Genomic DNA, 20,200 nt, shown 5'->3' with positions numbered 1-20,200 from the left:
TGGCATGGGATAGCACACAAGGCTATCAAAACCAAATGTTCAGACTGAAGGCGGTCCTAGTCTTTATTATAACAAACATAACACAGGATTACTTACATTATGTTTACAGCATTTCTGCATTATTACAGTTACAGTTACAGCACAGGTCCAGTATTTGGGAGGGATTCGGATGTGGTTAAATGAGGAACGTACGTATCGCATCAATTGACGTAAATCCACGATGGACTTAATGTGCCAGAGCAGAACAGGTGTCTTCACCTCTGGATGTCTTTTCAAAAAAAGTACCATTCAAAATGTGACCAATAAAGGAGGAGAAATGTGCGAATTGCAGCAGGAAATGATGGAACAACTGAGAGAAATAAAAGTGCAACATATCCTCGTGGAGGGGAAGAGAATAAAACTGTGGCGGATAAATCATACTGACAGTGAACATGGCGCAGATCTGTGCCTGGAATGGCATTAAACAGGCATGGGCATGGTGTAGTAGAAGAGACATCTCACTATTGAAGCCCTCGAGCCAGCACCTCCGATGGAAGGGCTCCCTGCCAACCACAGTGCATGCAGTGGACCCATTACTGTTGGAACAAATGTATTAAAAGTTCTTTCAGTGAAGAAATTCGCCTCAGTTCATGGTGTTCCCTGGGATCTCCATGTGCTTTAGATTAGTTGTATTTGCATCTTACTGAAGGCTCCTTTTGATTCTGTGCCTTTAAGTCTTCTGAGTTATTTAAGACAGGAAAGAGGAAAAGGAATGCTCCTTTTTAGTTAAAAATGTCCACCAAAGTGAGAAATCCTGTTTTGTGGAACAGAACCCGGGTCTCAGTACATTGCGCTAATTACTCATGCACTCGTGAGAGGAATGCTGCAGGGAGTCTTATCTGTGCCTGCAGCAGCTGACACTATTCCTCCACTTGGCCTGACCGGGCCCTTAGTATTTGTTTTAGTACCTCCACATTCTTTCCACGTCGACCTGCAACATGCATAAGGGTGAAGACTATGAGTCATTTTTCAAACCTTTTCACTCCGGATGAGATAACACAAAACTGCATTAATTAAGCATAGATGGCAGCGTTGCCATGTTTAAAGGCGGTGCACAATTTTTCATTTGCATCGAAATGTGGTGTGAAAAACCAGTGTGAAGGGGCGCCCCCTGCAGGAGGCGTTAACAAACGTATTGTTAAATACCAAATAACTACATATGTGTAAGAGCCAAACAGAGAAAGTATGATGTGATGAATTATGTTTTGACCACATCTATATGTATTTATTGGAGACAATAAAGAGTCATTAAACAGTAACTTCTGTTTAATGACAACTGTACGTGTTAATAGCCCATCCCTGTGTAGACGAATTTGTTTTGGCCTCAGATTCAATGGGAGCCGTTTGACAGGGACGTGCCACAGTTTGACATGAATGTGCCAGCCCCTCCTCCTTGCTGGTCTTGAATGCGTGTCAGGGGGTGGATCGGGGACGGGGGGTTTGCACAATTTGAGACGATAAGCAAATTGTTTCACAGTCTACGTTTTACACATCATTTAGTCAGAAATAAAGACAAAGATTTTTATGTTGCAATAAATGAGACTTGGTATGTAGCTACATATCCATCTGTCCTATGGTTGTATTCTCTACATGGAAGGTGGTGCTGATTTCATTTTAACTACTCATCACATTCATCACCTCTATTCCAACTTTGCCTTGTTATTGGTACAATCACAGTTCATTGGTTTGTTTAAGGGTCATTATGAGGGCCATTGGGTGACCATGGCAGCATGGGTTGCAGGGTTGACATGCTCACAAGGTCCCTGCTTCCCTCCCAATATGCAAAGGCATGCATGCCAGGTGCTAAATTGGCCTTGTGTGGCACAACTAGAATTCTACCATCCACCATTGTGCTTTAAAGGACTTACATTGTGTTGGCAGCACAAGAGGAATCTACACAATAAGAAGCCGATGGGTTTCACGTAGTGGCTGAGGGGTGGGGTCTAATGCCCACTGCTGCTTATAGTAACAGCGCTAGAGGGACGGAAATCGTAACTGAGAAACAACTGAGATTTATTTTCTGTGGCAGGGTTAAATGGAGCACAAGGGGAGCATAGGGTGAACTTCAACACTTCAGTCGTCCCTCATGAAGGGCAGTAACTTAACGCAAAGTTTGCATTTGGCTTTCATCACCGAGGGAACCGCAGGCAAATCAACAGTCCCTCGCTCGGTAGTGACAAGGCGCTTGGAGAAAAACACGCTCTCTTCCCTATGAAAACACTCGGGGGGTTGGGGAGGCACAATGCAAATTCCAGCGAGGCGTGTGACATCAAGGGAAGCCCTGGAAGCCATTCCCAGGCCGGATAGCTGGAGGTGAATATGAGGGGATGCAGGAACGCCAGGTCCCGGCTGTATAAAGGTGAGGCGGGGAAAGCGCGTCACTGGCCTTGGCAGCCGCCACTGCTGACAATGAGGCTGCAGAGAGCCTGGCTTCCTTCAATTGTGCACAGCTTCCACAGCACACTGCACGCACTGATATTTCCATATTACGCTCTTTACACTGCCTAAATACTACAGCTTGAAATCACGAGAACACCCGTAACCCAACTTTTAACCTCAAATGATTTTATTGGATCACTGACTATGTTGACAAAAAAAATTATAAAGTGCTAGTTGATCAAGAAAAAAAAAGTTGATGGCACTTGAAGTAATAAAAGAGAGCAGACATTGAGGTTTTCATCAGTTGGCTTGAGGCACATTAAATCTCTCCTCATCAGTCACCTGCGGCTCTAAGGCACACAGTAATACTGTGCATTGAATGGGGTTTCTTAAGATCCCTGCATAAGGAGGATCATTTACATTACTCCAACAGGCTCAGCCTGAACTGCACTGAGGACAGGAGGAGAATCTCACCGGACATTTTTAAACCGTTGGTACATACACAAGCCCTTATACCTCAAAACAAAAATACTTGGTAATCACAATTTGAAAAGTCATTGTCTAAACCAATTCTTTTCAACTTGATGGACTAAAGTTTGGAATGTAAAGACAGACTCTTCATCCAATCACATTGTAGCAAAAGCTGAATTACACACAGTCTACATAAATAAACCATGATGGCATGCTAATTATGAAACAGTGTGTTATGAAATTATAACCAATGAATGACATAAGAGGCAGGAATGCAGAGACGGGGCGAATTGTGATTTGAAACACATTGAGCTCATCTTGGGAAGGACTGATCTAACCCAAGATCTTCTTCTTGCACTCAACAGAGCAGAAGAGCTTTCCCTTCAGGGCCATGAAGCGCTGGCCTATCAGGCACTTGGAGCAGCCAGAGCACAGGAAGCAATGGGGCTCAGCGTGCCAGTGGTCATCTCCAAATGACACCCGCTGAGCCTCGGGGTCTATGGGCTTCTGACAGGACTTGCAGTGCTGCGGAAACACACGAGTAGCATTATGTTAAGAAGATACAAACGTAAGGGTGTCACACCTATTTAAAAAATAAAAATCAAATTAAAATTTCCAGCAGTTCTTTACACTTTTTAACTTGTAATACTCATGTCATGGTAACATCTAATATATCAGAAGGTTGCCGGTTCGAATCCCGATCTGCCAAGGTGCCACTGAGGAGCCACTGAGCAAAGCACAATCCCTATACACTGCTCTGATAGGCTCTGATTGGCTATTGTGGGGCAGTGGTGGTCTAATGGTTAAGGAAGTGACCCCCTAATCAGAAGGTTGCTGGTTCGAATCCCAATCCGCCACTGAGGAAGCACCGTCCCCACACACGGCTGCCCGCTGCTCACCAAGGGTGATTGTTAAAAGTACAGAACACACTTCATTGCACTTGCTGTGCTGCAGTGTTTCACAATGACAATCACTTCACTTTCATATAATCAAAACTTCCCCTGGTTTGGAATATTAATAGGATCCATAATCACATGAATCTGTCTCAGAAATAAAACATATATAACTGAACCCTGCTCAATGGCAACATTAAACTTGCTTGTTGCATATTAATCCGATACATTTTCTATCCAACGTACAGTTCAGCATTTTGTGTACATGTACGAACATTCTGTTTCCCCAAAAAAGTGCATCCAGTTAGAAATGAGCAGAAATGCCAGGCCCATCTGGATCAAAGCTGAACAGGAAGTAATAGGAAAACTGGTCCCTCTTATTCTGGTCCAAAAACCAATGAGGGGAACAGTGTCCATCGTGAGTCCTGCTGTAGGACCTAGTGCTGTACTCCTAGATATCTGTTTACTTAGATGTGCTACAGTCTGGATTAATCTCTGTGTGTGAGAGGGAGGTAAACACAAAAAGCCTCAGTACAGGTCCTTACCACAGCGTGGCTCTTCATGTAGCAGGGCTTGCAGACAGGCTTGTCCTTCTCCATGACGTAGGTCTCCCCAGCCAGCACACAGTCACAGTCGAAGCAGCAGAAGTGTTTGAGGTGCCAGTTTTGCCCTTCAGCCTGCGTGTACTCATTGCTGAAAATCAGCTGAAATGAGAGACAGATGGACGAAAATCGCACTTTTACGTGACAATGTGTGATGGACCACGAGTTTGATGTTGCTTCGTTTAGCATTTATGTAAACACAATTTAGTGTATTTTAACAACATGTGCATAAAATCCCCAGTTGCCCACCTCATCACATCCCCCACATCGAGGCTTTTCACTGTCTCCATAGTGACGGCCACAGTACAGTTTGCCCTTTTTCCAGAAGTAGATCATGTCCACCAGCAGCTCTGTGCAAGTGCAGCACACAAAGCATGCTGGGTGCCAAAGCTTGTCGTACCCCGCCCGCTCCGCAAACACCGCCGGCTCCCCCTCCTTCATCAGCTGCTGACACCGGTGGCACGACTGCAAGAAAGCGCACACACACACACCCCAAACTCAACCAAATGCAGCATCACATACTCACACTTCCTTATCCTCTGGTACACGTCTATTATGAAATGAGAGCGAAGATCCTTTCAGGGACAAACCGGACTGGCTAATATGTTTAATGTTGTTTTTCCATAAAAGGAATTTCCAAAAGAATAAACAATTAGCAACGGATACATTTTACAAGCCTGTTAACCTCTCGTCTAAAAAGTTTTACCAGCAACTTCACAGAAATGTGGCTGTGTGGTGCCATCATGTGGTACATTTGAGCTTCAGCTTGTTGCTTACGTATCACTTTATAACCATTTCCTACTATTACAAGAGAATCTGGTTATTGCAAATATTTATGGATATGTTAAAGTTAATATTGTATATTTATGTGAGTGAAAGCCCACCTTCAGAGGACTACATTTATATCTGGTATTCCTTTGAAATTATGGTCCTTTGAATTCTTTAATTCAAATTGTCTTATTAACACTGATCACACTGGGCTTGGGCAATGTATTTAGAGATAAATGATCATATTGTGGTTATGAACATTAATAGTGTAATACATTTGAATATGAATAGGACTATTACGATAATCTAAAACAATTGCTTTCTTGCATAATTACCAATTATAGTCCATCCATATCCCCATATCCTTCTGTCAGAAATTCTGCCCCAGCTCAACATGCATATAACACACAGTGGAGACTACAAGGAACTGACTTACACTAACAGTGAGGCGGAGCAGGAGAAAGTGAAATACGTTTGATGAATCGGTTTCTTCAGAGTCGCCTCTTTTTACCTTCATGACTGCTTTGTTCACTATAGTCATCATCAAAAGCCACTTCATGGGATGCTTATTAACATGATTGAGTGAGAAAGTCACAACACCTTCAGGACCATTGGAAAACCATCCTATTAAGGTGGTTTAGGAAAGAGCGTGAAAAGCTGCCTCACAGCGAAATCTCACTGCTTTGAAGATTTTTTTCCATTGTTTGCTAATTTTGTTTATTACATACCTTGCATGTTTTATTTTCTGTGTCTTCAGTTTTTTTTTATTTTTTTATAAATGTAAAAAAAAATGCCCGACTCTTAAATGAGTAGGTAAGTCCTGACGTACTGTACGTCACTCTGGACAAGAGCACCTGCTAAATGCCCTAAATGTAATGCCTCCTCTTTCATTGTGATAATCCCCCAGATCTTTCTAATCTAATTACAGCTAAACAAAGGCTTCTCTTGTCTGCGTTGTATTAATCCAGGCAGGGCACACTTACATAGGTTTGGCCTTTGGGGCTCCCGTCTGGAGCGCCACGGGCTGCCGGGGTGCCAATTTTCCCCAGCGTAGCGGTCCCTTTGTCTACATGTCCAGGTCCAGCTGCAGCTCCAGCATGAGTGCCTGCCTCCAGGCCTCCCTTCCCACCAGCCTGGGCTGCATGGCTACTCATCTCCTCGGGTAGTTTGAGGTCACCCACTCCCAGTGCCTCATCCTTGTACTTGCGCACGTACTGCTGCATGAGCTGCACCTCTTTCGGTGACAGGTCGTGGCAGCAGGAGGGATCCTGGTCGTGTTCGGGCAGCTGCCTTGCCATCTGATGCTTTCTGTACTCTGCGCCCTGTGTGCCAGTGATGGGCCTTTTCTCTGGAGGCAGCAACTCGATGTAGCGGACTGCCTGTAAGGCAGATGAATACATTCACGTTTTACATAAAACAGGAGACACAAGCAGCTCAAGAACTTGTGACTTAAAAGTTTTGCTGAAGAGGTGGCGCAAAGCATATCTCTCTCATACCCCCCCCACCACACACACACACACACACACACACACACTAAAAGGTGGCATATAGCAAAAAATGATTGATTCAAAAACATGTGAATTGAATGTTCATAAATCTGAAGGAAATCCAACAAGTACATCCATACAATTGTGTGTGCACAGGAGGAGCCGCTATATATTACTCCAAGTACAGATGAGTAACGAGTCTTCAACAAAAGACCAGTGAAACAGTGACCCCTACTGGACAGCATCAACAAACAACTAAAACACTCCCTTTGTACAGATATCAGATACTTACCAGCTGCAAGTTGGCCACAGGCGGTGCCCACTCAAAGGCTATAGCCTTGACTACATCTTTCTTGGCGGGCACAGCAACGGGAGTGAAGACTGATGTGGCAGCAGGTACACCAGTGGGTTTGGGGGCACCAGTGGCGGTGGGCACACCAGTGGCGGTGGGCACACCAGTGGCGGTGGGCACACCAGTGGCGGTGGGCACACCAGTGGCGGTGGGCACACCAGAGGCACCAATGGAGGTGGGCACACCAGAGGCACCAATGGAGGTGGGCACACCAGAGGCACCAATGGAGGTGGGCACACGAGCTGGCACGGCTGTGGCTGTGCGCACACCAGCTGGCACACCGGTGGCAGTGGGTACAGCAGCTGGCACATTGGTAGACGTGGCCAAACCCGAGGCAACTGACAAAGCGGACAAGGTCTCTCGGTACTGGGGTATTCCCTCGGTGTTCAGCTTGTTGACGAGGCGCGTGTACTTGGTGTCTTCAAACAACCTGCCCACCTTCTTATTCTCAGCCGATTCCATTTGGACATCATGGTCCTCCAAGCCACACTTACAGTTGCGGCAGATCTTTCTACAGAAAAGATAGCTCATTAGAATTCCAGCGACATTTTACTTTGACCCATAAGCCAAATTCTGATTACAATATTAAGAAACACTTCTGCTTGGTGACTGCTTGAAGATGCATCAAGCAAAATACACATCAAACACAGTACAGGCCAAAAATTTGGACACACCTCCTCATTCAATGTATTTCTTTATTTTCATGACCATTTACATTGGTAGATTCTCACTGAAGGCATCAAAACTATGAATGAACATGTGAGGTTATATACTTAACAAAAAATGTAAAATAACTGAAATCATGTTTTATATTCTAGTTTCTTCAAAATAGCCGCCCTTTACTCTGATTACTGCTTTGCACAGTCTTGGTATTCTCTCGATGAGCTTCAAGAGGTTCATTCATAGTTTTGATGCCTTCAGTGAGAATCTACCAATGAAAATAAAGAAAACACATTGAATATGTGTCAACTTTTGGCCTGTACTGTATAAAATGAATGGGTTCAGAGGTAAGAATCAAGAACCCCTCTTCCCAGTGAACATTTTAATAAAACAAACTTGTTTCTGTACTTTTTTCCTTTAAGAAATATTTATTTTAAAATAGAAATATGAAATAGATTATAATGCCGTAGCAAAAGTGTGATTATAAAAGAAGCAACAGGAAGGGTGGGGAAGTTCACAGCCATCTTGGTGATATGAGAAATGTCACATGACCCCCACACAATTACAGACTACTGGCTTCCTCAGGCCAGACATTTACATTACATTTACATTTACAGCATTTATCAGACGCCCTTATCCAGAGCGACTTACAATCAGTAAGTTACAGGGACAGTCCCCCTGGAGACACTTAGGGTTAAGTGTCTTGCTCAGGGACACAATGGTAGTAAGTGGGATTTGAACCTTGGTCTTCTGGTTCATAGGCGAGTGTGTTACCCACTAGGCTACCACCACCCAGACATAAGCAGGAAGCTGAATTCTGTGCCACTGCGGTAAAAGCTGGGCAGAGGTGCCAACCATCACACTGTGGCAATCTTCAGAAAAAACAGCCAAGCATGTCTAATCACGTGAGGATGAAGGACGGTTCCCTGGTGCGGAGGAACTGGGCTTCTGTAAATTCACTCACTCTTTTTCCGTTACAGCTTAGTCCTACTCAGGGGGCGGCGGCCGGAGCACATCCTGGGACACTGGGTGCGGGGTGCACACAGACACACACCATTCACTCACACATGCGGACAATTCAGAGTCCGATTCACCCAGTGTTGCTGCCTTTGAACTGCAGGAGGAAACCTGCAGCAACACTTAGGAGGTGTCAGCTTGAGTCACGAACTGCCACAAGGCCCCAAATGTGTTTTTAAAACATAAAAACACAGCATCATTAAAGAGAAAAACTGGACCTCATGCGTTTTGTTGAGCGAACATACGCTCGTTGTAGCAAAGCCATAGAAGTAGGATAACATTTCTGGAAAGGAAGCGGCCTGACTGCTTTACACCATCAATACAATCAGGTAATAGATGTTTGTAGTAGGGTGGTAGTAGTCTCGGGTGTAACACACTTGCATTTGAACCAGACAATTGACCCTGACTGTCCCTGTAACTATTGGTTGTAAGTAGCGCTGGATAAGGGCGTCCGGTAAATGCCAAATGATGATCAGCCGTCATCAACTGGAGCTAGAAGGCCACACGAACCTCCAAAAGTGCAGCTCAAAGCCCTCACACTTGTCCTTGCACTTCAAACATGCTGCGCCCGCTCCAACCTCGTGCCCCAGCGTCATCTGTGAACGAGAAAAACAAATGACATAAAAAATAATTCAGCAGGCTGCTTGTTGGGCGAGAATGACACAGCAAACACAAAGGAAATGTCAGAAAGAGGAAGCTGGTGCGGATTGTTTCCGGGTCATCACGTCTGCAGTTTTGTTCCGTTCCGGGCAGTAATTGCCAATGATTCAGTGACCCGCCCGCTGAAGTCCTTTCTGCTCTGGTCTCAGACAGAGGATCCTCTTCAGATCCACCGGGACGGGGCTTTCTGGTTCAGCTGAACGGCGGCCTTATAAGGGCAAATATTTCATTACTTGGAAAATCCTGCAGCACGCCGCTGGATCTGTGTCAGAAAGATATTCTTCAAGGGCCCTGATCTGAGAAAGAAAAGTAAAGGAGCAACAACACCCTCCCCAGGGGCATGAGAAGACACGCATCGCCTGGAATGCAGGGGGCGGCTCGAACATTCGGGAGAAAAAGAAAAAAAAAACGCCTCACAAAATTACCGGCCCCAAACCCCGACTTCCGTCCGGACGTTACTTCTCCATCACAGCTGAGGTCAGCGTGGCGCACCAAGAGTGTGCTTGCTTTCAGGCAGGCGAGGCTCGAAGCGTAAAAAAACATCCATCAACGTCCCACGATGTAAATGTTCGCGGGTTGCTTCCTTCGCCTCGGAGAGGCGGTGCCTTATTAGGAACGTGTGCAGTTTATACCCGGTCAACGTGAAGTCAAACACTTCTGCGCAAGATAAAGTCAGCCTCGCTGCGTGGCCTTCTCGGCTGTGCCAGTGGTCTTAAATAAAAGCGTTGAGGGGCATCAAAATCACTCATAGCTACCCCCCAGAGCCTTTTACACTAATATGAACAACAACAGACTACTATATAAAGGGCAATAAAACCGGCACAGCCGGGATTATTTTCAGATGTCTTGCATGCCGTTAATACGGGAGGTTTCATGCTGTGTTTTTGTTCGTCGTTTAATGATATAGAAGCATTTGAATAGCGTTTTTATGGGGCATTAGTGTCGTTATAAATGTTCAGTAGGTCCCAGACGCAGGAATTAGGCCTCACAGCGGGATGGCGGTAAAAAAAAATAAAAGGGCTGCCATTAACTACCCATTCTCGCTCAGGGTTTATCTTACATTTACAGCATTTATCAGACGCCCTTATCCAGAGCAAATTCTATTTGTCACATACACAGTCATACACGGTATGACATGCAGTGAAATGCTTTAGCGGCTGCTACTGACCACGGTATTGCAAGTATACAATGAACCAATATGCAAATATTGCAAACATAACCCAAGATTACACTTTTATGTCTGTAACAGGTAGGGTGAAGGTGTGCACCCTACAACCAGTAGTTACAGGGACAGTCCCCCCCTCCTGGAGCAACTCGGGGTTAAGTGTCTTGCTCAGGGATTTGAACCTGGGTCTTCTGGTTCACGGGCGAGTGTGTTACCCCACTAGGCCACTACCACCCTTTATCTGCACGGCGTAGAGGCGTCACGGCAAGGGCCGTGCGACTGCGGAGAAGAAGCTGAGGAGGGAAAGAGAAAGGAAACGTGTCCCGGCGCCGCGGAGGCGGAAGTTGAGCGACTGGCAGGTGGCGACCAGAAGTAAAAAAAAAAAAAAAAAAAAAAAAAGATCGATTTCAAATCGTAAAACGAATTTAACTGGATGCGTGTAGCCGAGTGACAGCACTATAGCCTTTTTCCACAGCACTATAGCCTTTTGTGTTATATTTCTACGAAAGTCTCCACAAAAAAAAAGGTCAAACCCGCGTCACGATACCTTTTTCGTCTCTTTTTCCAGCTCCATGTCTGCGGTGGACGTGTCGCGACGCGTGGGACCCCGTCCCGTTGTTAGTCGCCAGGACTTCCGCAGCCCTCCGACCACGCAACCAATAGTGGCGGTGACAGCCCCTCACGGGCCGGGGAAACGCCCTGTAACATTCACACCAGGCACACGGGCGCCATCGCTGTACACGTTCACAAGACCAAAACATGAATCACTTGGTAATTCACCTAAACCAAAACATTCCTGTGAACAAAAGAGCCACAACATACTTTCACGGTAATAGAAATATCATAAACTTAAAAAAGAAGAGAGCAGGACCTTTATTACATTCTACCGGGGTGTCTCCCAAACGGCGGGGTTCTGCCCCCTAGTGGGCAAAAAATGGAAAAGCGATTTTCTCGTTTCGCCTAGAATTACCATGAAATATTTATGATCAAATAGGAAATTACTAAACAGGAGGGCATATTGCATTTGTGTGCGTGAAGGACTGATTAAGACACTTCCCAGATGAAACCGGTCCTATTGCTTTGTCATTTAAAACAAATTACCCACTCATACAGGAAAACAGACTGTATTTTTACTATACCACATAGCTAATATTGCACAAAGCATCTGCCAAAATAATACCTGGAGCCCCCTCGGGCAGCCATTATATCTCTGTAGGAAACACTGTGAAACACAGCACAGCACACGGTGCACACAACGAAAATGTGTCCTCAGGGAGCAGCATGTGGCGATGGAGATTTGCTCATTTGCACCTCAATGGCACCGTGGCAGTCCGGGATTCGGCATGTGGTGACGGCAACCATCTGATTACGATTCCGTTTTCTTACGTGCTAGGCCAACCACTGCCCGAGTGCTTCTAAATGTGAAGGGAGAGCTGCAGGCTGGGAAATGGGGGATTTCTGCAGGGCTTTTAATATTTTATTGCTTAAAAATCATGCAACTAATCGCATGGATTGTAAGCTACAATTACAAAGAAGTGTTAAAAGTTAAAAAGGCATCCACAAGTAAGACAAAAAGATTTGACTGAAATCTCTTCTCACTCATCTGAAGGATTATCTCATTATTGCCATGTGGAAAATGATTGACCTGGACACCTTGCTTTGCTCAAGGTTTTTCTATATGTTCTAGTTTAAATACACCACAGAACAGCTAAAAACGATATTATACAGACCATTCAGACACATTTATCACTCACAATACTGATAGGACTTCTTCCTTGACCATTGGAATCCCCCATTAGGGGTCACCACAGTGGATCAGCCGGCCTGGCTGTCCACACAATGGACCTGGCAAAAGGGCTGAACGCAAGCCCTTCCCGACACAACTCTCCCCATTTACCTGGCTTGGGACCAAGACCAAGAAATACACTGTCACATGCATGAAGATGAAATATTTATCTATGTGTTTCATTTGTGACACTCAAGTTCATTCACATACCCCAAACAAATGCAATGTACATTTGCTTGTATGCTGACTGTTTCAAACTAACAGTTCACTTTAAGCCTGAAGTCTAGACAGCTCTTATCCTTGTCTGAGATTGGTCATGTCTTTTGTCCTTAGCTATTTAACTGTGAAATCTTGCAATACCCTCTTTTACATTACAATTAAATAGTACAGTGTGTACGTATAGAAACCATGAATTCACACAGGCATATACTATGGAATTTTGTTTCTGTTTTTCCACAAAAATCTTCAATTCCCTGTAAAAGTGATTGCACAACTTCACACAACACCTTATCAGGAAGTGGGGTGGGGCAGACATGAGTAGTGTGTGCACAGCAGGAAATTCTTCACACTTTTATTCGCTCTATTTCTTGTAAAGAATCATTCACAAATATGTATGCACGAATTAAGAATTTCAGGTATTTGAGGAAAACAAAGTGGTCATTTGTGGTAGTCAGATTTCATTATTAATAATGTTTTTTTTTATAGAATCCAATTACATAATCTATTTTGTGAAAAATAGCACGTTTGCACAAACCCATTTCACATCTGAACATAAGCGAGCATAACTTGCTAATAAGGATAACAGGCCATGTCCTATTATTGGACTCAAAGCTTATTAAAGTGGAAACACAAGAAGGTGGAGTGAAAGAAGTGCAGATACAGCTGCTGTGTTCTCACTTTACCCCCACCCCATGATGTTAAAAGAAAAAAGAAAAGCGTGGGAGGATGAACAGCAGGACTTATTTTTAAAACTGAATAAACTTAACCCTCCATTGCAAGGACACACTGTGGTCATGTGACTCCAGTTCTGTGAAATAAAAGGTCGCCCTCAGCAAATGAAGAGACTCGGAACAACATGAGGGCACTTCTAGTTTTTACCGCTGTGTTTGTGGCCGTTTTCGGCCAAGAGACGTTTGAGGGGTGAGTAACTCATACACATTTCTTTTATTACATTTATTCATATGGGGGAATGTTCCATCAGATGTTCCTCTGGAGACTCAATCAATTGGAGTGTGCCAACATTATCCATTCTACACTGTGTCTGTTTTCACATCAAGACTTTCATCTTAAAAACAAGCTACAAACCACTTTAACAATTGTGCATCTTCATAGGCATCAGGTCCTTCGCATAACTGCTAAAGATGATGCGCAGATCACCCTGCTAAGAGGACTGCCCGAGCTTGAGTTGGGGGTAATTTTATTAAACATAATTTTTCACAACAAATACAATCATGCACTTAGAGATTATGAAGGACAGAAGCTATCCTTTGCATAGTCAACAAACACTGCAATGACAACACCAATGTAAAAGAAAAATACATATTGTTATATTGTTATTGCAGAGAAAATCTGAAATAGTCTCTAACATATATTCTTACTTGTTTGTGCCCAAGATTGACTTCTGGATGGAACCCACTCACCCCTCTCTACCTGTGGACATCCGTGTTCCCTCTCAAAGCCTGAAGGAAGTCAAGATGTTTTTGGAGTCTAATGATATCCAGTACACTGTCATGATCCACGATGTTCAGGCATGTTATAAGATTGTTTTTAGGTTTTATTTTTTTGTAATTTTGTCATATTGTCATTAAATGTAACATTCTTTATCACCAGAATCTTCTGGATGAAGAGAAGAGACAGATGCTGAAAGCTCGTGCAGTACAGCCACGAAACACAGACGACTTTGACTTTGCCAACTACCACACCTTGAATGAGGTCAGTATCAACTTGATCGCTTTTTTTTAATCACTTCACCCTAACAAATTAAGAAACACTGTGATTCCAGATCTACGACTTCATTGACATGCTGGTGGTTGAGAACCCACACCTTGTTAGCAAGATTGTCATTGGTCAGAGCTATGAGGGTCGCCCTCTGAATGTCCTCAAGGTCAGTTGATGCCGAATTACAGATACATTTTCACAAATCTGCTTTCCATGGCCGTGGACTGACTGGTTGGAGACCCCTGATATCTCCTGTCTCTGACATGTAGTTCAGCACTGGTGGAAGCAATCGCCCTGGCATCTGGATTGACACTGGGATTCACTCCAGAGAATGGGTGACTCAGGCCAGCGGAACCTGGTTTGCCAAGAAGGTCCGTTTTGGTCCTGGTTTAGAGCTTCATGATCAAGTTATATCTATACTTTAAGATACATCAGTGGTAATAACGTACATGTGCATGTTGACCACTTTCTTTTAATCACCAGATCGTGACAGATTACGGCAACGACCCAGCTCTCACTGCCATCCTTGATAAGATGGACATCTTCCTGGAGATTGCCACCAACCCAGATGGTTTTGCTTTTACTCACAGCCAGGTAGGCAATGAAAGCTATTTTTAAGATCTTTTCAGTAAACCTTGAAGGACCCATAGTACATATTCTACAGTGGACTAGGCATATTTTGCTGGAAGCAGAAATTGGCAAGTTCTTTGTATTCCTTGCTGGAACAGTTGTCACAGCATTTCCAAGAAACCATAAAATTGTATCTCCATAAATATGTTGCTTTCTTGCAAAGAATCGCATGTGGCGCAAAACCAGAAAGCCCAATTCAGGCTCTTCATGTGTTGGAGTCGACCCAAACAGGAACTGGGATGCTGGTTTTGGAGGTAAAGTGTGTGAAATCGTTGCTAACTGGATCTGTCACCCTTAAAATAATTTTCGGCATAAACAAGTATCCTGTTTACCCCTATTTACGGTCACAATTAATTTAAACAGTTTATTGTGTTCTCAGCAGAATATAGTGTAATGGAACTGTTATTTCTTCTCCTATGGCAGGAGGTGGTTCAAGCGGGAATCCCTGCACTGAGACATACCGTGGACCTAAAGCTCATTCTGAGCCTGAGGTCAAGGCCATTGTAGACTTTGTTCAGGCTCATGGAAACCTCAAGGCCTTTGTGTCCATCCACAGCTACTCCCAGATGCTCTTGTACCCCTATGGTTACACCAGAACACCAGCAAAGGATGAGCGAGAGCTGGTAAGGATGAAGATCTGTTTTTGTACGATATTACATTTACAGAATTTAACTGACACCCCTATCGAGAGCAACTTATAATCAGAACATACAGGGACAGTCCCCTTGGAGACATTCCGGGTTAAGTGTCTTGCTCACGGACACAATTGTAGTAAGTGGGGTTTGAAACAGTGACTTTGTGGTCTTCTGGTTCATAGGAGAGTGTCTTACCCCCTAGGCCACCAACACCATTGCACATATATTTACGTGTACATAATATTTAACACACTTGTACAATTATATATTAACACAGTTTGTGAGCAGAAGTGGAATCACCTGAATAAAGATTATACATATATATTATTATATCACAGGATGAGCTTGCCAAGAAGGCTGTAAATGACCTGACTTCACTGTACGGCACCCGCTACAAGTATGGCAGCATCATCACCACCATCTGTAAGTAGAAGACCATCAACTGCATTGTTTCTTAATTCATTGTTTCTTAAGATAACTGGTAATTAAAGTCCCTTAAATGTTTCACTTAGACCAGGGGTTGGGAACCTTTAACACTCAAAACATTGGGTCCAAAAATGTTGTATATTACACTGTATATATTATTTTCCTTTATGCTATTCATAAAAGAACTAGGCTAGTGTGTTGCTTGTGAAATCTTATTTATGCCGGCTGTTCACAAAGATTGAGTGTGAGCGGATGGGTTGGTGAGGGTGAACGCTCGTGTAGAACCCGGACAAGTCAAAAAACCCGGCCAGACATGTTGGGGGGAAAAGTGGAGATCTGGGCACCTTAACTTAGCATCGCTAATTGAAAGTCAACATATGCAAATCATTAAACTCTAAATAACCATTTACTTACACTGAGAGGCATCAAATTTTGAAATATGACTAATTCAACAAACTGATTAACCTCTGGTGGGAGTGGCGGACATACGCATCTACAGCATTGTTTGCTGCATATTTTGAGTGACAAAAACATCAAACACATTGCATTTTAACGTTACAAGATCCCAATAATCTTGAAATTTCAAACTACAATAGCAAAAAACAATGGACGAAAATAAAATACACTTAAATGATTATTTATTTTCCGAAGCCACAGGGAGCCACAGTGTGAGGCTGAAAGAGCCGCATGTGGCTCCAGAGCCGCGGGATGCAGACCCCTGACTTAGACAAACACATCAAATTGAATGAGGATATAACAGGAAATGCTAGCTTGGTTGTACAGAGGCAAGGTCAAATCTCCCTGTCAAATCTTTTACAGACCAAGCCAGTGGCGGCACCATTGACTGGACCTACGACCAGGGCATTAAGTACTCTTACACCTTTGAGCTGAGAGACACTGGTTTCTATGGTTTCCTCCTGCCTGCCAACCAGATCCTGCCCACTGCCAAGGAGACATGGCTGGCTCTGATGGCCATCATGGAGCACACAAATGCCAACCCCTATTAAACAGGGACTGCTGACTGGCTTAAACATCCACCTATTCAATAAAGTTTTATTACAACTTCCTTTCAGTGTCATTATTTATGGAAATAAAACAAAACAATATCCGATTTACTATTACTTCTGCAAAAAAAAATAAAAAATTTAAAACCTGTACATTGCCCAGGGTGTAGCATCTTTTCAGCTACTATGGTGGGGTTGAGGTGAGTAGTGTGCAGGTAGTGTGCACACAGCAGGAAGTGTTAAACAGATATGACTGATTTTAATCATGTGTTTGAGAAGAAAATAAAGCAATTAACTTGCAGTCAGATTTAAGAAAACATTATGGTCTGTGGCATTGCAGAAAGCAAATTACTTAATGTTACCTAATTACCCTGGAATTACCTAATAAATTGGGGAAGGAAGTTTATCTGCCAAAGTTGCAAAATAACTTGCAACTAAACATGAGTAGCTTGACATTTCCCATTTTTAGCTTCTTTGGTAATGGGACACAAGTAAAAGAATAAAAGGTGTATCTGAACAAATGAAGGGACTGTAGAGAATGAATGAGCTTTTAGTTTTTACTGCTTTACTGTTTGCAGCTACATTAGGCAAAGGGACATTTAAAGGGTGAGCATTTAATAAAAAGTTACATTTCTATATCTATTAATTTATATGTTGGTAATGAGCCAGGACAATAATGTTTGCATTGTGGATATCTTCAAATTTCGAAATTCATCCTCATCACAATAGATAAAAAAATTGGATTTACACTGGGATTCACTCCGGAGAATGGGTGACTCAGGCCAGCGGAACCTGGTTTGCCAAGAAGGTCCATTTTGATTGTTTGATTAATATAAATTTTATAATCAACATCAGTGAAAATTCTATCTTAATATACAATACCATTCAAAAGTTTAGGATCATTTAAAATATTCTTTTATTGGATGGGAAACTATTACCCTGGGGCAGTGGTGGCCTAGCGGTAAGGAAGTGGCCCTGTAATCAGAAGGTTGCCGGTTCGAATCCTGATCCGTCAAGGTGCCACTGAGGTGCCACTGAGCACCATCCCCGAACACTGCTCCCCGGGTGCCTGTCATGGCTGCCCACTGCTCACTCAGGGTGATGGGTTAAATGCAGAGGACAAATTTCACTGTGTGCATCATGTGCTGTGCTGCTGTGTATCACATGTGACAAACACACTTCACTTTATTAAAAAGTGGGTCAAATGGGTCAAAACTCTAGTCAATACATTGTTAATGATGTAAATGACTCTGGTAGCTGGGAATGGCTGTTAATGATCCAAGTGTCACTTCATTCATTCTTCATTCATTATTAGAAAACCCTTAGAAAATCATAGTAGAGCTAAAAAAATGTTAAGAGATCAATTCGGGTTCACTAGGACCCCAACTATGAATACATCTATTTTATTCACTCTGTTGTAGTTGCTGTACACAAGTTCGACAACAAGAAAATTACAATTTAATCTAAATATTCTTTAAAGAGGAAGGTCTAGAGCTGCCGTGTGAAGGTGCTCAGTGACTGAGCTGTTCTGACCTCGAGGGGAAGTTCATTCCACCACCGAGGGGCCAAGACGGAGAAGAGTCTAGATGAATGTTTTCCTTTTACCTTCAGAGATGGAGGGACCAGGCGAGCAGTACTGGAGGCTCGGAGTATACGAGGTGCAGTGCGAGGTGTAATAAGGGCTGTGAGGTAGGATGGTGCTGCTCCATGTTGATGCTTGTAGGCCAGCATCAGTATTTTGAACCTGATGTGTGCAGCTACTGGGAGCCAGTGCAGAGGGGTGGTGTGGGAGAATTTGGGAAGGTTGAAGATTAGTCGTGCTGCTGCTCCGAGCTGAATCATGGAGCCAGAGTCCCCCTCCAGAGTCAGTTCCTGACATATTTATTTGAGTCAACTTTCTTTTGATGACTAGATTGTGACAGACTATCACAATGGCTCAGCTCTTAAAGCCATCCTTAACAAGATGGACATCTTATTGGAGATTGTCACCAACCCAGATTGTTTTGTTCATACTCACATAATGGTACGCATTTATTTAAGCATTCATGTTATAATTTTTTGTGTCTCAAATGAACCTTAAAGACAATATATATTGTATTGGTGGAAATAAGGTGAAATTCAGTTCCTTTGTTAAAAGCAGAAACGCAGCAGTTCCTTAAGGTATGGTTTTGCAAGTTCTTCTTGGTGGTATTCCTTGGTGTGATGGTGGTCACGGCATTTGCAGCAGCTTTGCTCAGTTCCTTCTGTTCTTGAATTAGCCCATAAATGGGGATAAACCCATTAATTTGTACATAAACATAAATATGTGTATCTCTGTAAAGATTCACTTTTGGCACAAGAACAGAAAGCCCAATCCTGGCTCTCCATGTATTGGTGTTAATCTGAACAGGAATTGGGATGCTGGTTTCGGAAGTAAAGTGTGAAATCATTGCTTTATGGATCTGTTCTGTTCTTCAACTTAACTTATAAATACTCAATGTAATAATATTTAAAAATCTTTTTGGGGCAGCTTGTTTAACCCTATTTACTTACACAGTTAACTGTTCATCACCGAATAATTTCTTCTTCTCATATGGCAGGAGGTGGTTCAAGCGGGAATCCCTGCACTGAGACATACCGTGGACCTAAAGCTCATTCTGAGCCTGAGGTCAAGGCCATTGTAGACTTTGTTCAGTCTCATGGAAACCTCAAGGTCTTTGTGTCCATCCACAGCTACTCGCAGGTGCTCTTGTACCCCTATGGTTACACCAGAACACCAGCAAAGGATAAAGGAACTGAATGAAAACAAACATTGTGTGTGTGTGTGTGTGTATGTATATATATATATATATATAAATATTACATTAACATAGAATAAGCTTGCCTAAAAGGCCATTCACTGCCCTGGCTGCTACATATAAAACCAGCTACAAGTATGGCAGCTTCATCAACACAATCTATCAGTGTTTATCAGTGTACCTGAAGTGTATGTAGGAAGGAAAATATTTTTGTCGTTTTTTTTCAACTAATTTTACTTCAGGCAGCATAACATAAAACCATAGGCTATCATAGCAAATCAAATAAGACTGTAACAGAAAACACATGGAAAACACAGTTGGTTTTATATTGGGTCTACCTGTCACCTCTTTTACACAGCAAGCCAGCGGTGGTGCCATTGACTGAACTTACAACCAGGGTATTAAGTACTGTTATACCTTTGAGTTGAGACCAGATAATACAGATCCTAGTTTTCTCCTGCCCACTGCAAATGAGACATGACTGGCTCTGATGACTAATATTACGCATGCA

At 43.2% G+C, this 20,200-nt stretch overlaps 2 protein-coding genes and 1 pseudogene across 3 annotated transcripts; 2 read left to right on the top strand and 1 right to left on the bottom strand.

Moving 5' to 3' along the window:
- Nucleotides 1-2,583: 2,583 nt before the first annotated feature.
- tes (testis derived transcript (3 LIM domains)) lies at nucleotides 2,584-11,407 on the bottom strand. 2 transcript variants are annotated; one of them, XM_028958320.1, is made up of 8 exons: nucleotides 11,365-11,407; nucleotides 11,041-11,227; nucleotides 9,179-9,264; nucleotides 6,932-7,502; nucleotides 6,136-6,531; nucleotides 4,634-4,849; nucleotides 4,328-4,486; nucleotides 2,584-3,414 (listed from the first exon to the last, which is right to left on the bottom strand). In XM_028958320.1, exons 2-8 carry the CDS (start codon nucleotides 11,065-11,067, stop codon nucleotides 3,223-3,225), a joined length of 1,647 nt encoding a protein of 548 aa, XP_028814153.1. In that variant the 5' UTR covers nucleotides 11,068-11,227; nucleotides 11,365-11,407; the 3' UTR covers nucleotides 2,584-3,222. The 2 variants fall into 2 exon arrangements, with proteins under 2 accessions (XP_028814153.1, XP_028814154.1); XM_028958321.1 differs by having other exon boundaries at nucleotides 11,041-11,372.
- A 1,596-nt stretch (nucleotides 11,408-13,003) lies between these two features.
- LOC114766844 (carboxypeptidase A1-like) lies at nucleotides 13,004-16,974 on the top strand. The gene is made up of 11 exons (XM_028958107.1): nucleotides 13,004-13,419; nucleotides 13,612-13,690; nucleotides 13,893-14,027; nucleotides 14,110-14,211; nucleotides 14,282-14,383; nucleotides 14,487-14,588; nucleotides 14,701-14,811; nucleotides 15,011-15,101; nucleotides 15,271-15,470; nucleotides 15,821-15,905; nucleotides 16,728-16,974. Exons 1-11 carry the CDS (start codon nucleotides 13,355-13,357, stop codon nucleotides 16,913-16,915), a joined length of 1,260 nt encoding a protein of 419 aa, XP_028813940.1. The 5' UTR covers nucleotides 13,004-13,354; the 3' UTR covers nucleotides 16,916-16,974.
- Nucleotides 16,975-17,657: 683 nt separating this feature from the next.
- Nucleotides 17,658-20,170, top strand: LOC114767206 (carboxypeptidase A1-like; annotated as a pseudogene).
- Nucleotides 20,171-20,200: the final 30 nt, after the last annotated feature.

This window comes from Denticeps clupeoides, chromosome 17, assembly GCF_900700375.1.
Source record: "Denticeps clupeoides chromosome 17, fDenClu1.1, whole genome shotgun sequence".
Lineage (NCBI taxonomy): Eukaryota > Metazoa > Chordata > Actinopteri > Clupeiformes > Denticipitidae > Denticeps > Denticeps clupeoides.
Note: the sequence above shows the minus strand (reverse complement) of the source record. Positions and strands in the feature narration are given on the sequence as shown.